This window comes from Phoxinus phoxinus, assembly GCF_949152265.1.
Source record: "Phoxinus phoxinus genome assembly, chromosome: 7".
In the NCBI taxonomy this organism is placed as follows: Eukaryota; Metazoa; Chordata; class Actinopteri; order Cypriniformes; family Leuciscidae; genus Phoxinus; species Phoxinus phoxinus.
Genome location: NC_136882.1, coordinates 34,247,666 through 34,271,673, shown reverse-complemented (window position 1 = coordinate 34,271,673; position 24,008 = coordinate 34,247,666). Strand labels below are relative to the sequence as shown.

At 39.1% G+C, this 24,008-nt stretch overlaps 1 protein-coding gene and 1 long non-coding RNA gene across 4 annotated transcripts; both read right to left on the bottom strand.

Moving 5' to 3' along the window:
• Window positions 1-4,719: 4,719 nt before the first annotated feature.
• Window positions 4,720-18,691, bottom strand: LOC307001704. Of its 2 annotated transcripts, XR_013798302.1 has the most exons (7): window positions 18,612-18,691; window positions 18,474-18,517; window positions 18,116-18,161; window positions 17,938-17,990; window positions 6,403-6,678; window positions 6,162-6,250; window positions 4,720-6,088 (listed from the first exon to the last, which is right to left on the bottom strand). It is a non-coding gene; the product is annotated as an uncharacterized lncRNA (long non-coding RNA). The 2 variants fall into 2 exon arrangements; XR_013798303.1 differs by lacking the exon at window positions 18,612-18,691 and having other exon boundaries at window positions 17,894-17,990; window positions 18,474-18,516.
• Window positions 18,692-20,696: 2,005 nt separating this feature from the next.
• On the bottom strand, window positions 20,697-23,807 carry LOC307001642 (inactive all-trans-retinol 13,14-reductase). Of its 2 annotated transcripts, none has more exons than XM_079618404.1 (11): window positions 23,489-23,807; window positions 23,211-23,393; window positions 22,879-23,120; window positions 22,603-22,798; window positions 22,324-22,521; window positions 22,038-22,157; window positions 21,791-21,929; window positions 21,600-21,709; window positions 21,345-21,511; window positions 21,100-21,256; window positions 20,697-20,971 (listed from the first exon to the last, which is right to left on the bottom strand). In XM_079618404.1, exons 1-11 carry the CDS (start codon window positions 23,646-23,648, stop codon window positions 20,826-20,828), a joined length of 1,818 nt encoding a protein of 605 aa, XP_079474530.1. In that variant the 5' UTR covers window positions 23,649-23,807; the 3' UTR covers window positions 20,697-20,825. The 2 variants fall into 2 exon arrangements, with proteins under 2 accessions (XP_079474530.1, XP_079474531.1); XM_079618405.1 differs by having other exon boundaries at window positions 21,431-21,511; window positions 23,489-23,752.
• Between the last annotated feature and the right edge of the window lie 201 nt (window positions 23,808-24,008).

Sequence of the window (24,008 nt, the reverse complement as noted above, 5' to 3'; positions counted from 1 at the left end):
AGCAATGTAAAAGTATCATAATGCATTACTTTCCATAAAAAGTAACTATGCAATTAGTTTTTGTAATTCGAATTACAATATTGTAATTCGTTACTTTTCAAAGCAACTTTTGATGTTAAATACATCTAAATGATGTATTAATTTAGTTTATGTTGATTTCAACATTTACTAATATATTAAAATCTAAAATTGTATCTGTTAATATTATTTAATGGGCCTGAGCTAACATGAACTATGAACAGTTGTATTTTTAACTAGCTTTAACAAAGATTAATACTGTAACAAATGTATTGCTCATTGTTAGTTCAATTTAGGTAATGCATTAACCAATGTTAACAAATGGGACCTTATTGGAAAGTGTTACCGAGATATAAGCTAATTTAATATCTCTTCTTGTGAGAGTAAATCTCATCAAACCCATCAAGAACACTCCCAGGCAATTGTATTTATATTATTTCAAATGTAAAGTATTATTATAATATATAAAATATATTCTTTCATTCTCATTCTGATTGAAATAAATAAGTCATGTTAACTTAAATTATAAAACGCTAATTACGTAAATCTTCTTTTGATTACGGTGTGAAATTTGAGATTCATATGTGAGTAACCTTATATTGTGTAATTTATATATTAAAAAAGCACTTTGCCTGTATTAATTGTTCAAGAGAGACCACATTAAGCAATATTTTCTGAGAGGCGCTTCATGCAATGTTATGAATTCTGGTAATAATTCAGCTGAAACATACACCTAGAGCATTTAGACGCTGTTTACAGGGGAAAAACGACCCCAGAGAACCTGACCTGATGCTAAAGCAGAAGACAATATTAACAAATAAACATCATGCTTCCCATTAGCCTCCCATCATGCAGTATAATGGAGATGATTGCATATGTTTTTATTTATTGCAAGGAGACACTTATTTTTTTGTAAACAACCATTTAACAAATTCGTTTTTTTTTTTTACGCTCCTTGGGTTTGGAATGAACTGCAAAATGTACAAACCTTCCCCTTTTGATCACTTTTTAAATGTCTTTTGCAAACTGCTGTCTTGACCAGGGCTGGAAGAAGAGATAGTAATATCCTGGCTAAAGATAAATAAATAAATAAAAATAAATGACCCTCGTGCAGATTATAAATATGTTGGGTTTATACTCTGTTGACCAAGATTAAGAATCAGATATGGGTCTGGAGAGCCACTTACTGCCGCGGAGGGAGATAGGCTAGCGGTTAACAGCGGAGATTGCAAGGAAGTAGCTGTGCCGACAGATTTCAATAACGCTAACAGGAATTCCTTGCGGTGGTTTTTCAAATTAATAGTCCAGTTAAGGAGACGGCGCAATCATTCTAGTGGAGCTGTTGAAGCGTGGCTGTGCTACTGAATAATGAATGGTGGCGGGGCAGTTTTTGGACATAGGTTAGGCCTCTGTGTCCTGCTCAGCTGTGACCTTGACAAGCTCCGAGCCCAGAAGAGACTTCAGCAAAGAAAACGGGCAAATGTCATGGAGAGAGTCGGAGAACTCTGGGTTTATGTGCAATACAAGCTCATACATTTCGAAAATAAAACTTTGAGGTGAGACTTTCAGCTCACTGCTGCATCTAAACATTTGTCGAACTGTACAAAAGCAACTGAAGAAAAATCAAGTCAACATGATACATTGAGATTTAAGTCAAGTTAAGTCACTTTTATTTATAGCGCTTTTTACAAGATTGTTGCAAAGTAGCTTTACATTGATAACAGGATAATAATGCAACAGAGTATGCTGTACATCAGATCTAGAGGAAAATAGCATCATAAAGGGATAGCTCACCCAAAAAATGAAAATTAGCCCATGATTTACTCACACTCAAGTCATCCTAGGTGTATATGACATTCTTCTTTCAGACGAATACAATCTGAGTTATATTAAAAATTGCCCTGGCTCTTCCAAGCTTTACAATGACAGTGAATGTCTGTTTCTGTTTTGAAGTCCATAAAAGTGCATCCATCCATGATAAAACTGCTCCACGCGACTCTGGCGGGGTTATAAATGCCTTCTGAAGCGAAGCGATGCGTTCGTGTAAGAAATCCATATTTAAAACTTTATAAAGTAAAATAACTAGCCTCCGGCCAAACAAACTTACAGATTCGACTTAACTGTAAAGCGCAACTTATGCCAGTAACGCAACGTACTGCTGATATTTACGCCATGACGCACTGCGCTATACTTCCGACGTCACAAGTTGCACTTTAGGCGCAAGTAGAGTGCAGTGCGTGTGGCCATTTGGCCGGAAGCAAGAATTTTACTATTATTCTTACACTAGACATTTATTAACTCCCCAGAGCTGTGTGGAGCACTTTTATCATGGATGGATGCGCTTTGATCGACTTCCAAAAAATTTACCCATTCAATCCCATTATAAAGCTGGGAAGAGCCAGGACATTTTTAACTCCGATTGTATTTCGTCTGAAAGAAGAATGTCACATACTGTACACCTAGACTTGAGGGTGAGTAAATCATGGGCTATTTTAAATTTTTGGGTGAACTATCCCTTTAAGTAAGTTCAGCGATGGTTCATTTTTGTTGTAAAAAAGTTATTAATTTAGTTAATTTATATATATATATATATATATATATATATATATATATATATATATATACATATATATATATATATATAGCCACTCTGGAGAAAACAGTGATGTCATCGTTCAGCTCAGTTCAGCTCTCATACAATGGTGTCAATGCAGGCAGATCAATAATATTGTTGACTCTTAAGTGTCCTCAACTAAGGAAAGTTGTGTCAATTTATTGCCTTCAAGTTGTTCCGACCCCATGTTATTTGCTTGGAGATCTTCGGCAGCTTTTTTTTTTTTAACCCCTAAAAAGGACAAATAAGACACTATAACACTAGTCCAATTTTGGTCAGAAAGAGACCAACATTTAAGCTGTTTAATCAGGAACCCTTTTAGCCATGTAATTTTAGGCTATGCATTTTCCAATTTGTTTGCCAAACTCTCATTTAAAGTACATTTTTCTGCCACAATCAGGCAGCGGATGGTGGCATGTTTCCAGGCAATAGTCAAGAAAGATCTGGACCACCAACAAGCAGACTGCAGCCGTTTGTTATCTATACAGCACAAACAGCACATCTGTGGTCCTGCCATTACAGAGTAGAGCAGGAACGATTGTGATCAGGACAACGCTGTTATCATACCTCCCTGCCACCAGTGGAGAGCACAGAACCCGATCCAGAGCGCAGGTGGGTCTGTGTTTGCCTTGATCATGTTTCCTCCGCTCACGGAGGGTCTGTCCTGCGGCACACTGAGAAAAATGATAGTTCTCTATTTACAGATCTGCATCCTCTAGTTCAAAGCCACTTGTCATTTTCCCTGTCAATTTTCCTCTCATCACAGACTGTCGAGCATAAAGGCAGCCAGACCTGGGGTTAAAGGATTAGTTCACTTTTAAAGTGAAAATTCTGTCATCATATATTCACCCTTAAGTTGTTTCAAACCTGTATGAATTTCTTTCCTCTGCTGAACACAAAGGAAGATATTTAGAAGAATGTCAGTAACCAGACAGTTTTTGGTTCCCAATGACTGCCATAGTAGGAAAAAAATATACTATGGCAGTCATTGGGAACCAAAAACTGTTTGGTTACCGACATTCTTCTAAATATCTTCCTTTGTGTTCAGCAGAGGAAAGAAATTCATACAGGTTTGAAACAACTTAAGGGTGAGTATATGATGACAGAATTTTCATTTTAAAAGTGAACTAATCCTTTAAGAGGAGATACTGTGGGAATGTTATTTAGGAAAAGTTTATTCTCATAATTACAGTGACATTAAAGTATTTGATTTGAATTGCTAACAACACTTCCATAAGCAGGAGTCTGTCATTATTACAGTTATTCAGAATAACATGCTATAGCATGCTTGTATTACTATTTCTCTCTATGTATCTATGCCCGGCCAAAAAAAAAAAAAAAAAAAGAGTTGCTATTTGGATTTAAATAGGCAAATTCATTCAGACAAGTCTATGATTGGTTCATTATTGCAGTTATTATTCTGTTTCTAGCATGTTGTATGTTTGGCAAAAGTTCTTAACCCTAATTGATGGGGTGTTCATTTCTTAAACAATAATGTAGGAAAACCCACATCATGGCCATATTCCAGGATGACAATGTCAAGATTCATCAGGCTCAAATAGTGAAAGAATGGTTGGGAGTAGCATGAAGAATCATTTTCACTGAATCGGCTCCTCTGAGACCAGTGCTCAAATTCATTGAAAGTCTTTGGGATGTGCTGGAGGAGACTTTACAGAGTCCTGGACTCTTGCATTGTCAATACAAGATTTTGACCAAAAATGTATGCACCTCTTGATGGATTAATGTTTGAAATAAACATTAATTCATCAAGAGGTGCATACATTTTTGGTCAAAATCTTGTATGTACATATAATATATTAGAAATATAATCATCACAGCAATAATGATCCAATCATAGACTCTTAAGCATCTGTTTGGCCAGTCAGTGCAATATATCACAAAAATGGTAGGATCCTATTACAAACACAAACCTAATATCAAGTGCAGTTATTTTAGTATAATGTAGCATTTATTAATATTTTGAATTAGCTTTTGTTTTTATATTGTTTAGTTTTCAATTTAGTTTTCAGTGCTTTTGTCATATTTGCCCATATTCCTACTTTGTTAAAAAAATTGTTTGTCATTTTAGTACTTCAACTTCTTTTATTTCAGTTAGGACAGCATTTCCATTTAAGTTTGTTTTTCATCTAATATAAATACAATATTATACATAAAAATACATAATAAATACAAATTATGCATATGTCACGGGGTGACAAAAACCTGAACGGGACCCAGAACTGGTGAATGCACAGTGAATTTGTTGCCATGGCAGCGAGGCCAATTGCCTGAGTGACAGCAGGTGTGGGGCAATCACAGGGAACGCTGTGAGAGAGACACATATTCAGATGGGGCTTTAAAAGCAGAGAGGAAACAGACTGTGGTGTGGTTCTCCTCCCGTGTGGTGCTGTATTTGTCAGCGGGTTGTTCTTTTTATTGAGGTTGGGCTGTGGAGGGCGAAGATCGAAGCTAAGGAAGAGAAAGGAAGGAAGTATTTGTCAGCGAAGACCTAAGGAATATCGTCAGCAGTGGGAAAGACGCAAGTGATGAGTATCGGATCCGTTGTTTATATGCACTAACACTGAAGTGGTGTTGAGAGAGTTTGGAAGTGTGTGGCACGAGTGAATTATTACACCGAGTGAATTGTTGATCTGTCTCCAACTTCAGTCCTCTCTTTGCCGAATGTAACCACCGCTGTACCATCCTTCTGCTTTTCCTGGAGCGAAGTCGAGCCTGGCCGAAGACAAGATTCGATCCGGTGGGAGAAAGACCGGTGGGTGAGTGCTGGCCCTAATGCACGGGGTGTGAGTGGAATTACAGTGCCTGAAGTGACGATTCACCCGGTTTGTGCTGTGAAGTGAAATTGTTGTGTGGAGAAATAATAGAAATCTGCCGTGCACTCTTCCCATACAGTCTTCCACCCGCTGTCTCGAAAGGAAGGGTCTGATAAGCAAGAGCCCAATTTCCTCCGTGAGCAGGCCCGGCTCTGTTAATGTTGAGTGTTTCACCCATCGTTGAGCTGTTAAAGTCGTGCTGTGTTTGTTCCCGTGTCCCGCCAAGTAGAGCGTTTCGCCAAAGTGTCCTCCCCGCCTGGTGGTCTCCACACGCCCATATTGGAAGCCTTTGCCCTGTTCAGAAGAAGAGAGAGAGGTAAATCAGTTGAAGTTCATGTACTGTTGAAACCGTTAAGACCTTCCTGTACTGTTCCAGTGTTCAACGAAGTGGAGTGTTTTCGTCCAAAGTGTCCTCCCCGCCTGGTGGTCTCCACACGCCCATATTGGAAGCCTTTGCCCTGTTCAGAAGAAGAGAGAGAGGTATATCAGTTGAAGTTCATGTACTGTTGAAACCGTTAAGACCTTCCTGTACTGTTCCAGTGTTCAACGAAGTGGAGTGTTTTCGTCCAAAGTGTCCTCCCCGCCTGGTGGTCTCCACACGCCCCTATTGGAAGCCTTTGCCCTGTTCAGAAGAAGAGAAGGTATTGTAGTTGGAAGTTATATATATACTGTTGAACAGCCAAACCTTACTGTACCGTCCCAGTGTCCAACCAAGTGGAGCGACTCGCTTCAAGTGTCCTCTCCATCTGGTGGTCTCCACACGTCCTCCATAGGAAGCATCGGCCTGAAAACGGGAAGGAAGAAGGTATCCCAGCTGAGTGTTCATATACTGTCGCACTGTTAATCCTTGCCATATTGTTTCCAGTGACCCACCCGCCTCCCACACGTTCATACCTACCTGGAGTCCCGTGGAGAAGTACCTACTGAGTGACCTACCTGGACGGTGCGAGGATCCCCCTTGGGCCCCCCCCTTCAACGAGCCCCAGGCCCGCCACGATCGTTCCTCTCCCTCCATCCCAGGAGGTCCAGCGACGCTCGAACTGCCCTGGCCACAAGAAGAAGTTTTAATTAGGACTTATCCAATTGAGCAATTTTTATACAATAAAGTACTGTCATTCTTTTTATTTCCTTGTCTGCCTGGTCCTTGACACGTTCCTCGAGGTGGTTCCCGGTTTCCAGGGGTGGGTGCAGTCTGGCTTGGCCCGCCCCGACCTGTGACACATAATTACATGCAATTAAGTTAACCCCAACTGAACATGTAGTTCATTATTATTGTATAATTACACTATAACATGTACACCTTAAAATAAAGTGTAACCAACAATTATTTCAATAAATCAACTTTTTTTCAGTTTTATTTTACAATAACAACACTGGTGGAAAGGCATGGTAATCTGATCATCCGCTTAGACGTGGATCAAATTAGAGGAAATGGAAAAAATGATCTCTGTAATCAAAAACATGAGAGTGTTATAACAGAGCTAGATACAATCCTCAGACCAGTTAAGATTACAAAGCAGGGCATGAAAGGAAAAACAAAAACAAATGGCTGATAGATTTGAAAGTGAACACACTGTTGCCCCTAGTGGTAGAAGACTTATACTACATTAAGAAATGGGGTAATATGTCTGTGTTTTGATACCCTAAGGTTAATATTAGTATTATAAAGTTAGGCTGTGTTCACACACTTGCAGTTTGGTTCACTTGGTTTGTGACAAATTTATTTGTGACAAAACAAATTTAGTCCTGGTCCTAGCGTTCACATTGGCATTTTAACACAGAACCTAAAGATACCAAACCTAATGTCTTAGGGATGTTCACAACCTGATTAGTTGTCTTTTATACATATATTTCGCGACCAACTTACCAAAAATCCAAAACAATGCTGTGCTAAATGCACTCGTAAGTGCGTAGCTTACATATGATGGTATTTTGACCTGAGAACTCGAGAAGAGCTTATAAAATGTGTAAAGGAGTCAAAACAGCGGCAGGAATCCCTCCGTCACACACACAAACACAGATCTGCTGGGAGGAGATGTGGTTCTGATGCCTGTACCGAACTGTGATGGGCAGCACGACGAGAAAAAACAGGTATGCTTGAGGGTATACTTTTTAGGGTTGCATCTTGTCATGTCCTGTTTTTGGTTGGTTTATATGTCCGTCTTGCGTTCATATTTCATTCAAACTGCACCATCTTTTCAGGGGTCTCGGTCTGCTTGTTTGGTGCCCACCAGGGTTCAGATAGCAGCGTTCACACTTATTCAAATTAACCGCACTAACAGAAAATAAATAATTCGCACCAGGGTTTGTTTTAATCAAATCAAAAATGCCAAGTGTGAACACAGCCTCAAGCCGCAATGTTGAAATAACCAACATTCAAAAACAAACCGAGGCAGTTTTAGCAAATACACCGATTAAATGTGTTATATTTGTCTATTTAACCACCTCCAAAGTATGCTTTGCGAGCAAACCCAATACAAACCTGACAAACTAATATTTAAAGGCCATGTTTAATTGAACACAATATTCTCAGTGGAAAGCAATGGACTGTATTATGTTTGTCCACTTTAATTGCAAATGTGCACTGAGCTTGAGAACTGCTTATAAAGAAGCTGAATGTTCATTTGAAATGATCTCCTGCGTATTCAATTATATAGACAATATAATATTTCATAGCCATAATATAGGTGTGCAAGTAGCAATTACAGGGCCAAGCACAATAACTGTAGCATGACAAGCCAAGTGAACATGTCTAAAGAATCGAACAAATTTTGGTAGAGTAGTTCAAAGGTTATGTATAACAACAGCAAGGTTATGGGTTCGGTTTCCAGGGAATGCATGAATAATAAAAGTTATATCATTATGCCTGTCCCGTGTGGTTGCAAATAATGAGGAGGAGAACACCGATCTAAATGCAGCAAATAACGTTTTACTTAAACAACTCTGGAAAAAACGACTTCACTAAAATGTGATGAGAATAGACAATGAAATGAAAGAAACACAGGATTTAAACAGACAGACCAAACTAATCAAATATTCAACGACAGGTGAAAACACTATTCAAGCCATGAATAACCATATAAACTAACCAAAACTCATGAAACTGGGACACAGATCCCAAATACAAGACCCACCCAGACAGAACACAGAGAATCCCTTACAACAAGTATATTTAAAAAAAAATTCTTATTACCATTTATATCTTCAGGATCCTGGGAAAAATGGTCACATCTGAATCATTTTCTATAAAATTCCAAATGGCATTATGGCTGACCTCGAAAAGAAGGGTATAATCATATTCCGTATGATCCGAGATTTAATTTAAGTCTCACTATTAATTTTAGTTTCAACACACCAAAACAATGGTAAATACATTTTACAATGTTCCACAGGCAATATTGCGGACCATAGAACATTTGGGTATCATTCAACTCCATACAGTATAACCCAATCAAAAAAAAAAAAAAAAAAGAAGCATTATCTGAATAGATTTTAAAACACTGAGTTTGTAAATGTTAGGTTACAGAGAAAAACTGGCCATCACACACTACCAGATTTTCAAGTCGTACCGCATACAACAAACTCTTGGCTCGTTGCTAGGTGACACATAACAATTATAAACAATAAGGGCCAGATTTACTAAACAGGGCAAATTAGCATGAGACCGTATTTCCAAAATAGCGCCGTTTGAAGAGGAAAGTTCTGCGCGTGATCTAGGCTACTTACAAATGAAAGAACACAGACGCAGTCAGATCATTTCCATAATGACCAACAATCTACCAATCTGGTTTAAAACTTTTATAGGACAGAAATGGTGCAAACACCAGAAAATTGACTAGCGCAACTTTATTAAATAACCTTGCATGATTAATTTAAATACTCTGAAAGGGAAACTCCTATACAAATGCATATGAAATAAGGTCATGAGTCTGTTCCCATCATACACTAGCCTACACGATTTTCAGTGAAATACGTCAACTCCAACTGCCCAAAATCTGCAGACTGCAAATCTGGTCAAAAATCTCTGGGAACAGCTGCCGGAAAAAACAGCTTTTGTTAATATTCAAACTAGCTAAAAACAGTGTGTTTGCATTTTTATTTAAAGAGGTTGAGCTCCTATGGTGACACCTATAGTAATCAGTCCCAAGTCATTTCCTGTTGGTCGTGCTGCCAAGACAACGCCTGCAATCTACCACTTGTCAAATGACATCAGTGCCAACAAAACATTGGCTTCTTAGATGCATGTTAATCAGAGGAGCTGTGTGCAGAGAATGATATGACCTATATTAGACTAAAGGATTTTCACACTGTCTACACTGCTTTTTTCTGAGCTCATAATGGGACAAACATGCTTTCCTTTTCACTAGCAAAATGTCATCTGTCAGAAGACATCGGCGTGTACGCGGAGGGAGGGAGGGAAGGACTGGGGCAGTGTCTGTGCATGAAATGCATCACGGAAGACTCCAGCACATGCATGAATTGCCACGCTCTTTCAAACCGTTGCTGTCTGCTGACAGCTTTGTCCTGAGATGTGTTATGCACCGCATATTTCAAATCTCTCCATTCAGAGCAATAAGGTGGCATTGTAAACACCAAACAAACAAAAGTGTGTTTACTGGTAATGCTCTGATGTGGATGAACAGATGCAATTACACGCATGGTGCCAGTCCCACATGTGGCCGTGAAAAAGAAGGACGCTGCTGAGTCAGCAAGCAGGCGTTTGCCGCATTGACACAGTCTGGCAAATCGTCCTTGCAAACATTTCAAGTTAACACGGAACCAAAACAGCCCATATTTAGTCTTATCGTGTACAATAAATCAGTGCATGTTATTAAAAATAAAACTATTTGTAACCTTTAATCAAAATGACTAAACTCCAACTTGAAGATAACTTGCTCCACCTTTGCAATGACTTTCCTCTCAGCTAATGTCACAAATCAGTTCTGGTATATAGATTTTATAATAAAACAATTGTTTCATTTTGAATATCATGAGCCTTGCATTTCTCCTCTTCTCTAGCTTGCTTCATAGTTGCATAATAAACCTGGTTTTAACGAATTTAACAAATATTGTTGGCTCTTTGAAGAATTGTTGAATCTTTTTTAAGTCACTTTGAATACAAGTGTTTGCTAAATGCATACATGTAAAATGTTAAGTATACTAGCTTAGAATAGAAAGAAATAGAAAAAAAGCTACTGAAACAGTCTAATTTCTCCAATAAAAAGACAAACAACCATAGCAATGGCACTTTAAAGATGTTATAATGAAACCATGTTGCATATTAATTTTTTTCTTCATTAAAACCTGAATAAAATTAAAACCTGTTATTAAAACCTTCATTAAAACCTGTTCTCTCTGGCTCTCAACGAAGGCGGTCGCATTTTCTCTCCCTCTCCTCCCCCTTACCTTCCCTGCTTCGCTCCTTTCGTCTAGTCTTATGTCTTAACTTTGAGAGACTCTCTCCGCACTGCTCTCCAAACTAAAAATCATGGATTTGATCAACTGGTCTCTCAACGCAACTGACACCATCTTCTCGACGAGAAGCTTGGGTTCGGGGGAACCTGACTGCCCTGCCGGAACGTTTGCAGCTGGCTACACGATGGACGCGTGGGAGAGGTGGCGGGTCGTGTGTCTGGTGGCTCTTTCCGTGGAGGACATTGAAGATATCTATCTATTCGGAACCATGATAACAGGCCTTTTGCTGACTGGATTAGGCATTGCCCTGGTTTATCAAGAAATTAAGAAGACGGTAACAGCTGTCCAAAGCCTCACAATGCTGCACGGCATGATTGAAGCAGTGGGCAGAGCGGTCAGCACTCAGGCTGGGACTATTAACCGCATTATGGATAACAACAGGGAGGTGACCCGAAATATGGATATCATCATGAAGAAGCTCACGGCTTTGCAAAAGCTGATGGACCGGAATGGACTAAGAGAGTAGTCGTACAAAAAGGAATGCGGCTACTCGCCCCAAGACCAAATAATCCCAATCTTATCTGCTTTCGGCCCCCCTCAACCAGCACTGGCCTCGGCCAAGGCCGCTGTTGGAACAACCACTCCCCCGGAAGAGCACTGCAGTGACCCGCTCTTGCGTTCCTTCCCCCATTTCTCACAGACACCTGCTGATTGTTGACTCTGTTTGGGACCTAATCAAGGTTGTCTCCATGGCAACTTGCTGTGTTAACGATATGACATCCTGCGGACTGAGGCACCGAGATTTGGATGCCAGGCGGAGCGAATCTCCAGGCCTACACATACACAAACTCTTACATACAGATATGCATTCACCCCCCCCACCCCGCATCCCTCGCCTTCGCCGCTTTGTACCACTAGTCTGACAGGCGGGTCTGTGACCAGCGCCGAAAATGGCTGCAGGACCGGATGGCTGCTTGCCTGTGCTGGGTTACCTCCATCCCCCACTCCCCTCCCCTCCATCCATCCCCCACTCCCCTCCCCTCCCCTTCCCTCCCCTCCCCTGTTGCAAGTCTTGTGGGTTCATGTCGTAGTACTGGTTATGTGCTAATGTTGCTGAGGTGTTTTTTCCTGTTCCCAGACTGTACTCCTCACAGGAGCATAGTCTGGGAGTTGCCTTTTTTTCCCCTCACCTATCCTCATGTCATGCTGTATTATTTTCCTCAATCCCCTGTCTTCCTGTCCTGTCTACCCCATTGTCATATTGTATATGTTTGTGCATGGACAGGTTGATGGCTAATTTCGCTGGTACTTGTGACTAAGTGACAATAAAGGCTACTACTATACATGCTGTTAACATTGTGCAATGTGTAAGAGCCAAAGGCAACAGACTTAAATGAAAGAAAAGCACTATAAACACCACTTGGATCAGTCTCAAGGAAATGTATTCCATTTTAATGCAGCTCTGGCCGCGGTGCCACTTTCTGCTCCGTCAGCCACTCCTACTCCTCGTGTGGTTCAAAGCACTGCAGGTCCAGGCTAAACTACAGGAAGAAGAAGTATAAAAAGGCCTGCATAACACTACAGCTGACCTCTCCGTAAATCAAAACACTCTGTAAAAAGGAGTATAAAGAGGGATTACATGCCCACTCACAACGCCAATCACTGCTGGACCACAAACACCCTGAGAGGAGAGAGAAAGACAGCAAGAGACAGACAGGGCATTAAAAGGAAATGAGAGAGAGCGGTGTAATGTACTGGAGAGAGATTTTCCAGCATAGAAATAGGGCCAAAGCTGTCCATTGAGAGTTTTAATCCATTTCTACATGCTCACATTATCAAGTTTGGAGTCCCTCTGGACAGTGAAAGGACGTCATTCAAAGACTAAGATATTTTTAGCCATGTTCTTACATACCGTTTTTATGTGAGCTATGATGTCTCTGAACAAGAACTTGTAACAGATCCAGCGAACCTGTAAACAAACGTGCACTTCCCAAGTATGTAGTATATGCAACAATCTGTATATCAAATGACATATCCAATACCTGGATAATCTGCATCCACTGAGGTTCTGAAATGTGCAGCTAGTGGACACTTTGCTATCCCATAATGCCACAGGACAGCTCTATAGGAGGATCCACTAAAATAGATAAAATTGGTCTCTGACTTGGTCCTGCACAAATTAAGCCCTGCTCAAAAAAATTTAAATCAAATAAAAAATTATTAATATAAACATCATTTGTAGTAATATAATTTGTAATTAATATAATATAATTAATATAATATAAGTGGAACTACTAGTAAAGAACATGACCTGTGTTAACGCCAAAAGAGCATTAGCTGAAGATAACTCCCACTGTTCTTCTGAAACTCTGTAAGAGGAAAAAAATATATTGCTGTGAGGTACAAATGCACTTTAGTGCCAATAAATATGCTGCGCATCACATGAAGCTGCTCTCAGTAATTAAATTGATCCAATTAAAACTCTCTGATAGGAGTTTATCTCTTCGCCAGTAACAAGCACCCAAGGGACATGAAACAAGAGACAAGGAAAAAAAAAATGAAACCGTTTTTTCCCCCTGCACTCTGTCAGGCAAGCATTTCATTTTAAGAGCACAGAGAGCTTGCACCTTCGACTACTAAACATGTCACCATTTATTTATTTTTTACACTTTTTGCCAAAAATTTTTTAATTGTTCATTAAAATGCTTAGCGTGTTAGATTGTGGAGTTAGTGGTTTGTTAAAAAAACTAAATTAAAATTTTACACATAAAATATGAAATTAATAAATAAAAAAAGGGATTAAAAGTAATACAATGAACGTAAAAAAGTGCAAAGCAATCTATTTTGGAAACTGTGAAAACCGTGATAACCGTTTTTAGGATTCGTTAATAATTATTTTGTAACATTATAAATGTCTATACTGTCAATTATGATCAATTTAATGCATCCTCACTGAATAAAAGTATAATAGTTTGCCATTGCAATACAAAAAGGCTATATCAGACATATCAAAATACAGTGAAAAGCTAAATAGACTAGATAATACAGAATAAACTAGATAATACGGGAGGCAATAGTGTGTATTAGGCCCAGACTGTTGTTCAGTCCCAGTCCATCTGTACGTGTCACAGTTCAAATCCAAATGGGACCATCTCTCAACCGAACCAGGTCCTGAAGCAAAATGGAATGTTTTCTTTCGTTCCTCCCCCTTGGCCTCTTCCTTATTCTGCCAAAAAGTCTACTTCAAACTTTTTTACCTTGTGTGTGACCTAGTTTAGCAGCTCCACTTCCCAGGAGAGCTCAGCGACGTCAGCCCTGATGACAGTCCTTGTGGATGTCATCTCTGTACGGGATTTTGTGTTTAGAGCTGGGGTGGCGTGTATTTGGTTTATCACTGTGGATGTCATATTAGTCTCAGCCTTAGACAGAGCCGCCCACAGTTCTTCAGTGACTGTCTGGAGAATCTGGCAAGCTCTAATCTGATTGGTTGGCTTTACACGATTTTATCAGTCTTCCTGGAAACAAAGGTAATACAACAAGCACTTCTGAAAAATAACTAATCACAGGAAAAGCCAATGGTTTTTGGAAGAGATACTAAATATTGTTTAGTTTGAGGAGCAAGCATGTTAAAAAGATATCCATGAGCAGAACTGCATATTCCATTTTGTTGTACGAGTTATATCAGTGAAATACACACAAATATCAGTTCAAAGATTTTTTATGTTTTTGATATAAGTCTCTTATGCAATTACATTGTAATCATCCAGGCTGCATTTATTTGATCAAAAATACATTAAAATATAAATATTGTGATATTATTACAATATAAAACAGCTGTTTTCTATTGTATATATTTTTATCAGCAGATTTCTTTTTTAATGTGATGTCAAATTTAAGTTTAGTAAAACTTTTTTTGTGATGTAAGGTTTTCACGAGCCATTACTCCAGTCTTCAGTGTCACATGATCCTTCAGAAATCAGTCAATATTTTTGTGGAAATGTGGAAACTGAAATACTTTTTATTTTCAGGATTGTTTGATGAATAGAAAGTTTAAAGAAGTAGCATTTATTTAAAACATTTTAACATTATCTTAACTGTCCCTGTTGATTCATTTACTGCATCCTTGCTGAATTAAAGTATCAATTTCTTAAAAAAAAGAAAAGAAACTTTTGACCCCAAACTTTTGAATGATACAGAGTTAAGGCAGCAAGCAGGATCTAAATGAAATGTGAATCAAGCAAGTACAAAATAAAATTAAAAAGACCAGACACTTTACATGACACAGTTTTGCAGGGTTGTGTATATATAGATACAGAACTCGTGTAAAGTGTCTGGTCTTTACAGGTCGGTCAGACAGTCTCTTCCTGTGGGCAGTTCTTGGTCGGAAAGTAATGCAAGCTTCTGACTGCTTGAATATACCAAAATCTTCAAACCTGAGCTTTCAATAATCAAATAAAATCATAATATTTGGCTACTTCAAATCAGACACATTATATATCATCAGCTATAAAAAGTTGTGCTGCCTTTACCAAAAAAAAAAAGCATCTTCCTTTTCTTTAGCTATACCATATTCAGCATTGCAAGGTCTCGTATTCCTTTTAAATGGTCCGTCTCGGCCCCTGTCAGCAGCACAGGAATTCTTCACAATGCATTTGACAATGTCTCAGCTATTCCTGTATGCACTCAGTGTCTTACCAATATAGCCCAAGGACGGGGACACTATGTACACTGCTTTTTTCAGCAGGCTGTTCAAAATACTGCACACCGGGAGAATCATCAATCAAATACAGACTTTGGTAAAGTTGTTTGGGATTCAGTTGGTAAACCAGCAAATCTGTCTTCACTGTGCATTTGAAAAGAGATAAACCTCCACCTTTAGATCTAAAATAACCATTGTTATTCATTTATAGAAAGTCCGGTGAGTGTTAATGACCCGTGAGATATTTTAATGTGAATTCCCAAGCTAAGCTCGCACCTGTCGGAATGTCGCGAATGTTTGCGGAGAGAATCTCAGGGTGGGGAATTGGAATGGGAATAATGGGACAGACTCAATTCAGAGAGATGAATTGCTCACAAACACGCACACCGCCTGCAGACAGGATGGTCCATCCAGAGACAACGGCACTGCGCCAATACAAAGGACTCCAGCACAGCGGAGACACTCTCCAAGGTAAAGTTTAGAGCAGTCCATTAAAATGGAAAAACAATCACGAGAGGGCGGTGATGGAGAGTAGACCATTTCACAGGGGTGTACGTACAGAGAAAAAACGGATTCCTCCCCCTAAATGCAAAAGATTTCCGAGAAGGGGCATATTGTATGCACAGCTGGATAATAAACTACTAAGCACCGTGCAGAATCGGACTGTCTGATTTTACTGCAAAACAACGTGGCGATAAACAGTGTGTGAATGGACACAGCAAGGAGGAGATTTCACTAGACAGCTCTGAACCGATCACAAAACTTCAGAATGTAGCTACTCAACCCGTCTCCTCAGATAAATTACTATTGAAAATGTTTGTTGATGATGAATAGTTGTGTTTCTTCACTGATGAAGAAGACTAGACTAAAAACATGCACCAGTGATTTTAATTAAAACAAACTGAATATGCCGTTGCAGTAACAACATGCTATACCCAATGCAATTTTCTAAAAACAAACTTCAAATACATGAAGAATTTACAACACAGTAACTTCTAAACCCTAGGTAATACATCATGCTATTATTTCAAGAGTTTTCACACGCTGTATTTTGTTTTTGTTGATACTTTTAAAATTATACGTTTAAACAGAACTGCAATATAAATATGACATAACAAAAGGACTTAAAGAAAAACAATGTTATACTGTAAGTCTCATTGCTGTTCAAAATTCCTAATAGCCACACACTCCAGCATCCTACATGTATTTCTATTCCTGTTCAAGTCAAAACAAGCAGGCAGGCTTGTGCTAAATCATTCTGGAAACTGAGAATAATAAGCCCAGCAGGGGGGTGGAATGAGCAGTGAAATGTTGTCAATTATCGCAAAATGTAGAACAGTTGGGTCCAAATTTCAGCTGAGAATGTTTTTGCATAGTGAATGTTAGGTTTTAATCACAGGCCTCATACAACATATGATTTGAGCTGAACTCAAATTGAATGGATGGATGGATGGATGGATGGATGGATGGATGGATGGGTGGATCTGAGGGGTCTGAGACCACATTCAAAATCATTCAAAATCTAATTTAATCTGGAAAAATATGGATGAACACTTTAAAACAATAAACACAGTCACTAATCAAATAAGCTTTTTACTCAAACCTTCTGACTGATATAAATTAATATGATTAAATAGTTTCTATTAAATTAGGGGTGGGGGAGGGATTGGGGATTTAAGCATTTTTACTAGTGGTCTCAGACATTTTGACTCTTCTTCATATATTTAAAATCATGTTTCTAAATGGGAAAATCTCTTATTATGGCAAACAAAGTTTTTGAAGTAAAGTGTGCCTCGTGCCAAGATGCAAGTCAAGCATCTATGCGTTCCCCAACATAGAGAAAAAGTTCATAAACTGCATGTCAATTTAAATGAAATATCAAGGACTACAGATGCATCACAGGAGCAATTCGACTAGATCTCATAGTGATTGTGCACATATTAACAGATCAATCCGGCAGCTGTGTGTTGTATTGACAGACAGCCTTTGAAGTAGCTTACTAGCTTTCCGATCAATGTCCGAGTCACACATGTATGGAAGTAAAAAAAAAAAATCTGCAAATATGTTTTGTAGCCAAAATTAATTGATTTCTTTGTACTCCATCATAAAGGACCGGTTGTTAACTGGACTGTCGCGAGTGCAACATTTTCAGCTAGCTAAATATTATATAAAATGGCTTATCAATAAATTTAAAATAGATAGTACTTACAAATAATTGAAACCACATTCTTTAAAATCCCACAAACAGACTCACTCTATTTCTGCATAACTATAGGCACCACATGGAATTGCAAAAGTCTCCTGAACACTCACCCCGACTGTTTTTGGATGGACAAACAGTCCTGTCCCAGACTCACCAATTATGTTGCTGTGTCATTGCTGGTTGGGATGCTCAAACAAACAAAGCAATCTGTTGATAGCACCACAGAGACACAGTGTTTACTTTTTGGGGTGGGGGTGGGGGAATGAACTAATTTATGATATGGTTGTCCCTGCCAATTAGGATACAAGAAAGTATTTAACATAAAACCCCACCTGCACCTTGCATGCCCTTTTGCTCTCCATTTAATCTTATTGCTGTCTAGAAGAAACAAATAAGACATTAGCAAGATCTACTTTGTGAGATGCATGCAGAGAAGAAATTATATTTTAAGCTATATAGATGTCAAATTGATGAGGAAGGGGTGAGAGTATATGTATGAAGGAGACATCGAAAGACACACTCAGAGTGTGGTTGTACTGTGTGTATATGAGTGTGTGTGTGTGAGTGAGACGCACTGAGGGATGAGGCAGAAACTGCTGCTATTTATATCCCCTTCAGTAGCTACAGGGAACAGCCACCATCTGCATAAACCAGGCAAATTCAGAGCCCAAATTTCCACCGAATACTCACGACTGGTATCCACACGGCTTCTGAAAAAGCAGCGGGAGCCGATCCTGATAATAAAAGAGCATGAATAACAATGTTCAGTTATACTGCAGTGTTATTATTAAATATTACATTTGGATTTAAGCAGAAGGCTCCATTCACCTGTGGTTTAGATGGATAGCGTGCTTTCTTACATCAACGGCTTCCTGCAGGGAGCTGGCCGCAGCATCTAATACTGCCAGAGTCAACGTTTATACGCTTGGGCTATTTATACAGCAGCAGCAGCTTTTAATAGCTCGATTCGCCCCTGCACACCATCCTGCTGCTGCACTCATACACACTACTGCAGTGATCTATACTCAGCACACTGAACGAAGGTGGCGAGAAAGATGAAGAGAGAAACAACACTGTTTCAGAGACAAAACATTGCATTCAACTGTTTTTGCGGTATATAGCTTAGTGTACAGTGCAAAATGTGCAGCATTCAACAGATCAGAGCACTCACTGTATCCCACAATGCAACACAGTCAAATCGACGGTTCTATTTACAGCGTGAACATGAGTGGAAAAAAATAAAGTGCTACAGAAATTTAGGCCATATTCGGAATAGCATACTAATATACGGTTTCTGTCATTTAAAGTATGTGTACTATTTCTGATATTAATACCCGGAAGACCAACAGAGTGCAGCAGGGATGACGTATTTTTGTAGGCCAACCTGAATGTTAGTATTGCCCTGGTTCCTGATTTTTATTAAATTTGGAAGCCTAACTTCAATCTGCAGACGCAAAAAGTTAAATGCATGTTATAAACGGATTTCTGCTCTTCAATGTCACCGTCAATAACCTTCTAAGTTCCACCACCTCATTTATCATTAAAAAAATAATAATTCTCTGAAAGCTTGAGTTAGAAGAGTTTGCAAGAGTAGGATTATAAACCGTGAGTTTACCTGTTTGGCGTGATATTCAATGTCCCTGACAAACTAATGTTGTCCCTTTAAACAATACAAGTAAATAATAATAATAAAAAAGATAAAAAAAATAAACAATTCACAAGGCAGTATTACCGATGTATCTTATGTAGAATAAAATGTGAACATTTCCACAGGCCTTATTTCAGTTGACCAAAAAAAACAAATTGACTTTGGGACAATGGAGACAGAAGTGCTAAAATGCCAAGACGTTTCAGGGTTTTCCACAGCAGCTCTGCAGCACTCTACTGTAGATTTAACAGTATTCAGTAGTAAGTTAAAGTTTGATAGCAGTCAAATTGTATTTTAAAATAGTAAGTGGCATTAAAGATAAAATGAGATTGGTTCAAGTAAAATCTCACCATTTTCTTGTAGATAAAAGGATATTAATTTTTATTTTATTTTTTTAAACTACAAATTATCCTGCAAAAATGTTTAATAAAACTGGCAGCACATTAAAAACTAACGAAAGGACACTTGCTTGGACACAGTGTCAGAAACTCCCTGCCAAGAATGTATTGTTTTTGAAGTCATAACAGAAAATGGAAAGGCCAAATCTACAAGCACACTTGTCCATAAACCCTTGAATATATTTATCTGTCTAGGTAGATCAAAGATGTGAGATTCCCTCTAGTCTAAACAAGATGCTTAAGACAAATGAACATTAGCAAACGTGTGTACAACAGTTTCAGACCACATGGTTTAAAAGGACGTCGGAAAATATGGCTTCCAGCTCATCTTTAGGCAAACTAAGTTGTTCCACAGAAGCTAGTTCACAACATAATGCCAAATCAAAATGAAAGAATGAACATCCCAAAGTAGCTTAATCCATTGTCATTCTACAGTGTAATAGGCAGCAATCTATTTTGAGTACACAATTTGTCTCTTGCTTATGTAATTAAGTAAAGCCTCCCAGCCGCAAAGAAATTTAGGAACAGTGTCCTGTTGGCTATAACTCCTTACAGTAAACTAAACTTAAAAACAAATGCTGCCATCTAGTGACAGACCATGACCAGTTAGCAAACAAGTAAGTTAAGGACTTAGTCAACTGCATATAAAAGTAGGTGGATGAATTGCTTTTGCAAGTGACAAAGTTTGCCAGGCTAGAAACAACCCTGAAAGAGCCTTATTAGCAAGTAAACTACAGGTAACACTAAACCAGTATTTTGGGATACTCATCTAATTTTCTGTTAAAACCTTTTAGGAAAATCCAACTGCACCTAGTTCTGGCAGCATGATGTTAACTCAAGTACCAATACTATAGATAACCAAGAACACATGGTGCAGTAGTCAGTTTTATTCAGAGTTGCAGCAGAGGGGACAAATGCACAGCAAAACGAGATCCAACAGTATGAAGATGATTTTACCAGTAGGCAAACTTCTCTATAGATACAGGAAATATATTCTCACTCTAGTTTCTTGACCACCTTCCCTTTAAGTTTCTTTTGTTGGAGTAGAAGGTCAACATACAGACAGTGATCCACAACACTTGAAGCACAGAGAAGACCACCATGCAGAGCACCGGAGTAACCAGCAGCAAAGACATCTTGACCTGAAGTGGGGGGAAAGACAGGCTGTCATATGGGAAATTAAAGCAAGACCAAAACAGACATGCCTGTAATGGGCCAAAATAACTTCCTAAAGTAGTAACGTTGAAAACAAAGTTATACAGAATATTACCTGACAGGTAGAGGTTCTTGATGGGTGTGTTACATCGGATCTTGGCAATGTTCAGCGGTTGGTATCTCTCCAGATTGTGTTCTGCAGACAACATAGATCCATATGTGGCACCCAGTCCGTGCATGTTGATGGGACTGACTGCATGCAACAGCGCCACCTATGGAAGACAGGAAACCAATCACTCAACTTACATGTTTGTTACTTTAGTTAACAAGCAGCACTCATGAGATACAGGAGAAATGTACCTTCTCTTTCAGCTTGGGGAAGTGAACACAAGCCCAGTCAAAGAGATGATTAGCAAATCTCATCTTGTATTTTTCATATTCTTCACCTCTTTCAGTCTCATTGACATTGTTCCACTGTGTAAACCACTTTGGATTGACCATAGTTTGGATCACCATGCGTGACTGCCCTATAAACAAACCACCCACAAATGACACTTTAGTTGGTGAATTTACTTTGATGGTTCTGGGTGTACTAAATACAGAGAGGAAGTTAACCTGGGAAACGAGTGCATGAGGTGGGATCCTTAGCAGAGGGGAAGGAAATGTACATCATGGGGATGCTGTCAGGTGCGTCCGCCTTGTCTGAAGCAAAGTAGTCTTCCAAGCTAAGGAAAGTCAATTGAGTTTAAGAAGAGATATATACACACTTTTAACAGATTGAAGAAAGCATTGACTTGAACACCTACACTTCATCCATGTTGTTGCTCTTATAGAGTCGCATGTTGGTTGAGGAGATGCCCAGTTCTTCATTAGTGGCATTAAACCCAGCAAACACCTGGAAAAAGCCTTTGCCTGGCTTTAGAGTATGAAGATAATCCTGGATCTCTGGGAGCAGCAGGAGGTTAAAAAAAAAAAAAAAAAAAAAACAGGCCAGTAAATCAAGCATTCATACGAGTACGATAGAGTACCTGTACTGAAGATATTGTCACTTACTTGGATTTGCCTGGATCTCTGGAGTCAGAAGCTTCTTGAAGGTGGTGAACATACCAGCATTTGAAATGATCACAGGAGCCTGAATTTCAACATCTTTATCTCCCGTCTTCACAGCCACTCCTAAGCAAATAAACATTCCACTAAGCAATAGTTTCACACATCTGAAAGTTACTGGAGCCAAATATATGAAGGATACCACCACATCAGTGATGCCTTTTTCAATATGAAAGCTACTGCCATGAGTTTAAGACAATGCAATGTGACATGGCCCGAGCTCAAAACTCACCATATGCATTTTGTTTTCCTTCAACTAGAATGCGGGACACAGGAGCATTGACCAGGACTTTTCCTCCATGCTTCTCCAAAACCTGAATGATGTGGTATGGGATCTCACTAGCGCCACCCTTAGGATAGTAAACACCACGCTTGGAGTGGTGCAGGAAAAGGGCATCAATCATGCAGCTGGAGTTTTTGGGCGGGACACCTTGAGAGAAATTCTAGTTATCATATGCATAAAAGGCTAAATGTTGGTAACAAATTATTTGTCTATTAATGTCTATTTTACCATAAAATATTTGAGAAAAAACAGTGAGAAGGTCACAGTTGCTTGTAAAAGACTTGACCATGTCTGTTGTACTGGTGCGGGAGTATCTGAAAATTGGGGAGATCAAGTCAGCGATTCCACTCCACAATATGAAGCGAGCAAACCAGAGCGGGACCATCTTCAGCACACACAGCAGATGGATCTTCTTGGAACAGATCTAGAAGGAAAAGACAACTTGACACCAAAATCACTCCATAATGCCTGGTAAATAAAGGTATAGAGCCATCAACAAAATACCTTCATGATTTTAAAGAACTCCTCTACTGCTTTAGTATCATTGGGAAACTGCTTCTTAAGATGAGCCTCCATCTGCTTCTTGCCATTGTAAATTGTGTATTCTTTACATTGAGTTCCTTTACCAATAACAACTGTGTCCACATGGGAACCCTGCTCAGCAAAATGCACCTGGCCATCAGTGATCAAATCCAATGCAATTTTCAAGAAGCCATTCTCATGAAGTTGTCCAAGATAATGGAAGCCTTTGACAAAATGTACATGTGTAAGTTATAGAAGTTGAGGTACTCAGCATTTGATAACTTAAACAACTTCATGAACATTGAAGTCCTTACCACAGTCAAACTCAAAGCCTTTCTCAGTGAAGGTCTTACACAGGCCTCCTGCCTGCTTGTCTTGCTCCAATACCAGGACTTTCTTTCCTAGTTTTGCTAAAGTTGCCGCCGCAGTCAAACCACCGATACCACTGCCAATCACGATGACGTCCAAGTTCCTGGGCACTTCAAATTCATCAAATTCTGTAGTTCAAGAAGTAACATTAGTTAACAATAGACACCTGCCATTCGCAGTCAGCTTGTTTCACTAGCATGCAACACCTCTAAAGTTTACATACCTTTCCGGAGCACTCTGTCCTTTTTCTTCTGCTCTACAACTAGTGGACCAGGAGAACTAATAGCTCCCTTGCACAGCCCACTTCTCCTGCCAAACAGATACCAGAACGTGCCACGACCCCAGTCCACAAGCCATTCCAAGAAAAGCAGAAACCACCACATCTTCAAATCCTGAAAAAGATGAGCTGGTGTTTTCAGTTTCAGGATGCAGACAGCAGTGTAATACAGGTGACTGAGTTAAGGCCCTATTTATTAGTCCAAATAGTGGGTGGAGACACTTAATTCAATCAGACTTGCAGACTGATTGCTTTGAGTTAGTTCAAGTTGCCAATGACGATTAACTGCTGTTTTCCATAAAATGTGAACCAATGTGGGAATGTAAGTATATTTTTATAATCTGGTCAAGTAAATAAATCAGCTTGACCTTTTGTATTGATATGGAGAAATGTTTTCCTCCTTATAAGCTTACTCCAATGCAATTTCTTTAATAATCTTCAACATCTTTACTTAGATCAATTTTTG